The sequence below is a fragment of the Mandrillus leucophaeus genome, unplaced genomic scaffold (assembly GCF_000951045.1).
Source record: "Mandrillus leucophaeus isolate KB7577 unplaced genomic scaffold, Mleu.le_1.0 Scaffold23, whole genome shotgun sequence".
NCBI lineage: Eukaryota > Metazoa > Chordata > Mammalia > Primates > Cercopithecidae > Mandrillus > Mandrillus leucophaeus.
Window position 1 is genome coordinate 476,700 of NW_012102365.1, and position 3,721 is coordinate 480,420.

General features: G+C 59.4%; 1 protein-coding gene across 1 annotated transcript in view; it reads left to right on the forward strand.

The window, feature by feature from the left end:
• Positions 1-2,413, forward strand: part of FAM110D (family with sequence similarity 110, member D) — a 3,898-nt gene extending 1,485 nt beyond the window's left edge. The window contains exon 2 of the mRNA XM_011981627.1: positions 973-2,413. Within this exon, the coding sequence (XP_011837017.1) occupies positions 1,053-1,868 (816 nt within the window). The 5' untranslated portion in view covers positions 973-1,052 and the 3' untranslated portion in view covers positions 1,869-2,413. The remainder of the gene's footprint in view (positions 1-972) is intronic.
• The last annotated feature ends 1,308 nt before the right edge of the window (positions 2,414-3,721 follow it).

Here is a 3,721-nt window from a genome sequence, read left to right on the forward strand (position 1 = left end):
GTCCCAGGTTCAAGTGATTTTCCTGCCTCAGCTTCCCAAGTAGCTGGGATTACAGGTGCGCGCCGCCACGCCTGGCTTATTTTTGTATTTTCAGTAGAGACGGGGTTTCACCATGTTGGCTAGGCTGGTCTGGAACTCCTCACCTAAGGTGATCCACCCAACTCGGCCTCCCAAAGTGCTGGGATTACAGGCGTGAGCCATCGCGCCCCGCCTCAGTAGGAAGTTGTAATAGGCAAATGAGAGATCCAATCTGAACTGCAAGGCAAGAAACCTGGGTTCCAGTCCTGACTCCTAACTCTCAACAGGACCTGAGCAATCCCCCCTCCTCTCCAGGCCAATTTCCTCCTCATGAAATGGAAATGCAAAGGTTAAACAAGGTGATGTTTACAGTTTGGCATTCTGCAATCGCCTTGGCAGGGGCAGAGTAGCTGGCAGTAGCTGATAGGGCCTGGGGACCACCTCCCTCTCCTGCCCTGATGGCCTTGCTGGGCCTGGGCAGGGCAGTTGGCTGCAATTACTGGAGATTCCTACCCTGTGGTTATATCCCTGACCTCGGTGTTTGGGGGCGGGAAGGGTGGGCCCTGCTGGAGCCAGCCTGTGGCTGGGAGCCTCCTTGTCTTGGGCTCAAAGCTGCTGGGTTGGGAAGAGGTATTTTTTCCGGTTGAAGCCACTTTCGGGAATTGGGCCGGGTTTCCTTTTCCAAGTGTCCTGCTTGCTGAGGCCTGCTCGCATGGCCCTGTGGCCAGATTGGGGCACCTTCAAAGGGGCATATGTTTCTGAGTGGCCAGAGAGACCCCGCTCAGTGTCTCTGAAGGACAGGGAAAGGGGATGGCCTGAGCCTCTGCTCCCTGAACGTGGCACCGGCTAACCTGGATGGGAGAGGGTGGCTGACTGATCTTATACTGAGGAATGCCGGCAGGGGAGGACCAGGGCATTTCCTACCCTTCCCCTGACCTTCCTCTCTCCCTGCAGGTCTGTGAGAGCCCAGGTCAATTGCTCTTGGCCCCCTGGCTGGCTACTTATGGGGCACTGTCCTGAACAGCTCTGCTAAGATGCTCCTGGCCCCTCCCTCCACCCCGTCCAGAGGACGGACCCCCAGCGCTGTGGAGAGGTTGGAAGCCGACAAAGCCAAGTATGTCAAGACGCACCAGGTGATAGCTAGGCGACAGGAGCCAGCCCTGCGTGGGAGTCCTGGGCCGCTCACGCCGCACCCCTGCAACGAGCTGGGGCCCCCTGCATCGCCCAGGACGCCCAGGCCGGCCCGCCGGGGAAGTGGCAGGCGGCTGCCGAGGCCTGACTCGCTCATCTTCTACCGCCAGAAGCGGGACTGCAAGGCTTCGGTGAACAAAGAGAACGCCAAGGGCCAGGGGCTGGTGCGGCGCCTCTTTCTGGGTGCCCCGCGGGACGCTGCCCCGAGCAGCCCGGCCTCCACAGAGCGACCTGCGTCTTCAGGGGGTTGGGCCGCGCCCCAAGATGCCCCGGAAGCGGCGGGAAAGCGGGCGCTGTGTCCCACGTGCTCACTGCCCCTGTCGGAGAAGGAGCGCTTCTTCAACTACTGCGGCCTGGAGCGCGCGCTGGTGGAGGTGCTGGGTGCAGAGCGCTTCTCCCCGCAGAGCTGGGGGGCCGACGCTAGCCCGCAGGCCGGAACTTCGCCGCCGCCCGGCTCCGGGGACGCCAGCGACTGGACATCCAGCGACAGGGGCGTGGACAGCCCGGACGGCGCGGGCGGCGGCGGCGGCTCGGAGGCAGCCGCCTCGGCGCGGGATGGGCGCCCTCCGGTGTCGGTGGTGGAGCGCAATGCGCGCGTCATCCAGTGGCTGTACGGCTGCCAGCGCGCCCGCGGACCGCCGCGCGAGTCCGAGGTGTGACCGACGCGGCTCCGGAGCTGGCTTCCCAAGGAGTGCCAAGCGCGGGGCTGGCCCCGGGTACGGACAGGAATACCCTGCTTCTGGCGCGCTGGGTGCCTTTGCGTAAGCCCTTCCCTCTGGAACTCAGTTTCGCGTCTGAACCTTGGGGAAGTGGGACAAGTTGTTGCCGAAGGCCCTTCCCTGCGCCCGCGGCGAAGGGGGAGGGAGAGGCCTCGTGGTCCTTGTGGAGGCCAGGTCTGGGGAGTCACGATTGGGGTGGGAGATGAGCAAACCTGCTGAATAAAGTTAAAACGTTATTTAAATGGGGAGCTGAGGAAGGAGGCAAACGGGTTTTCGTGGTTAAGCGCGTGGGTTTTGAAGTGTGTGCTCCCGGCTGACTGTGTGACCCTGGGCAAGCACTTGACCTCCCTGGATGCAGCGGCACCCCTAGGTTATTAAGGAGGGAGGAGTAGGGGATACAAGTATTTCAAAATAGTTGTAATGCGCATGGCAAAGTATCCAGCATATAGAAAGTGCTCAATAAACGGTAACTGCTGTGACTTCTACCGAATGAGTACTAACACGGTTGTGATCTCCACTGGCCTCCAGGTCGATCCAAACTAGAGCTGGGAATAACGCGCTTTGGGAGTCCGAGGGGGCGTCTGCTCCAGAAATCTGGGCTCCACCAGTTCCTAAAAGGCCCCCATTCCCGGAGTTTTGCTGCCCCGGTTGTGGTCACTGGGTATAAAGGGCTGAGATGTGGAGGATCCAACCTTTCGGACACGAAAAGAAGGGAACCGGGCGGGGCGCGGTGGCTCACGCCTGTAATCCCAGCACTTTGGGAGGCCGAGGAGGGCGGATCACGAGGTCAGGAGTTGGAGACCAGCCCGGCCAACATGGTGAAACCCCCGTCTCTACTAAAAATACAAAAATTAGCTGAGCGTGGAGTGTGTGCCTGTAATCCCAGCTACTCCGGAGGCTGAGGCAGGAGAATCGCTTGAACCCGGAGGCAGAGGTTGCAGTGAGCCGAGATGGAGCCATTGCACTCCAGCCTGGGCGACAGGGGGAGACTCCGTCTCAAAAAATAAAAATAAGTAAAAAGAAAAAAAGAAAAGAAGGGAACCTTTTCTGCCAGCTCGCAGGCTCCTGCCGCTGCCTCCCTTTCCTGCAAGGACATACAAGATCGCCTATTTTCATCACAGGTTCCCACCTCCCAGCTTTCTTCCTTCATGCGCCTCCTTCCTCAGACTGAGTTGCCATTCCTTTTCTCTCTACTCTTCCTTCTCGGAGATAACATATATTCTCCTCCAGGAAGCCTTCCTGAATGCCCCAGTCAGCCTCACCTGCTCTGAGCTCCCAAGTGCAGCCCTGTTTTTGGGCCTCAATTTGTCACCTTTTGTGGGACCCGCTGGTAGTCTGGGTTCTCTAGTTAATCTTTGAGCTTTTCCTAGTACTGGGACGGCGTACATAGTAGAGCCACAGGCAGTTTGTTGAATTAAATGAGGCTGGAGAGGGCGATGGACGCAGTCCTCTGGAGCTCCCCAACTTCCTGGAAAGTTGTACCTTAAATAAAAAACCCATCCTGATATACGGGCTGACTCTGGTCATTTTCGCCTTGTATGTTTGGTGAGCTCCAGTTGGACCCCGCCGGAGGTCGCCCCCCGCAAAAGCAGTCTTTCTGGATGTCTGGACAAAAGCACGCGGTCACACAGACTGTCGGGTCAGGGTTTTTATCGGGTGGGAGCAGCCGGCGCTGGGTTCGGCCAGCCCGCTAGTCGCCCTTGGGCGCGGCCTTCACCCTCATCTCGGCCAGTTTGTGAGTGAGGAAGCCCCACTTGAAGCCGGCCACCGGCTCGGCCTCCTGCGACTCGGGG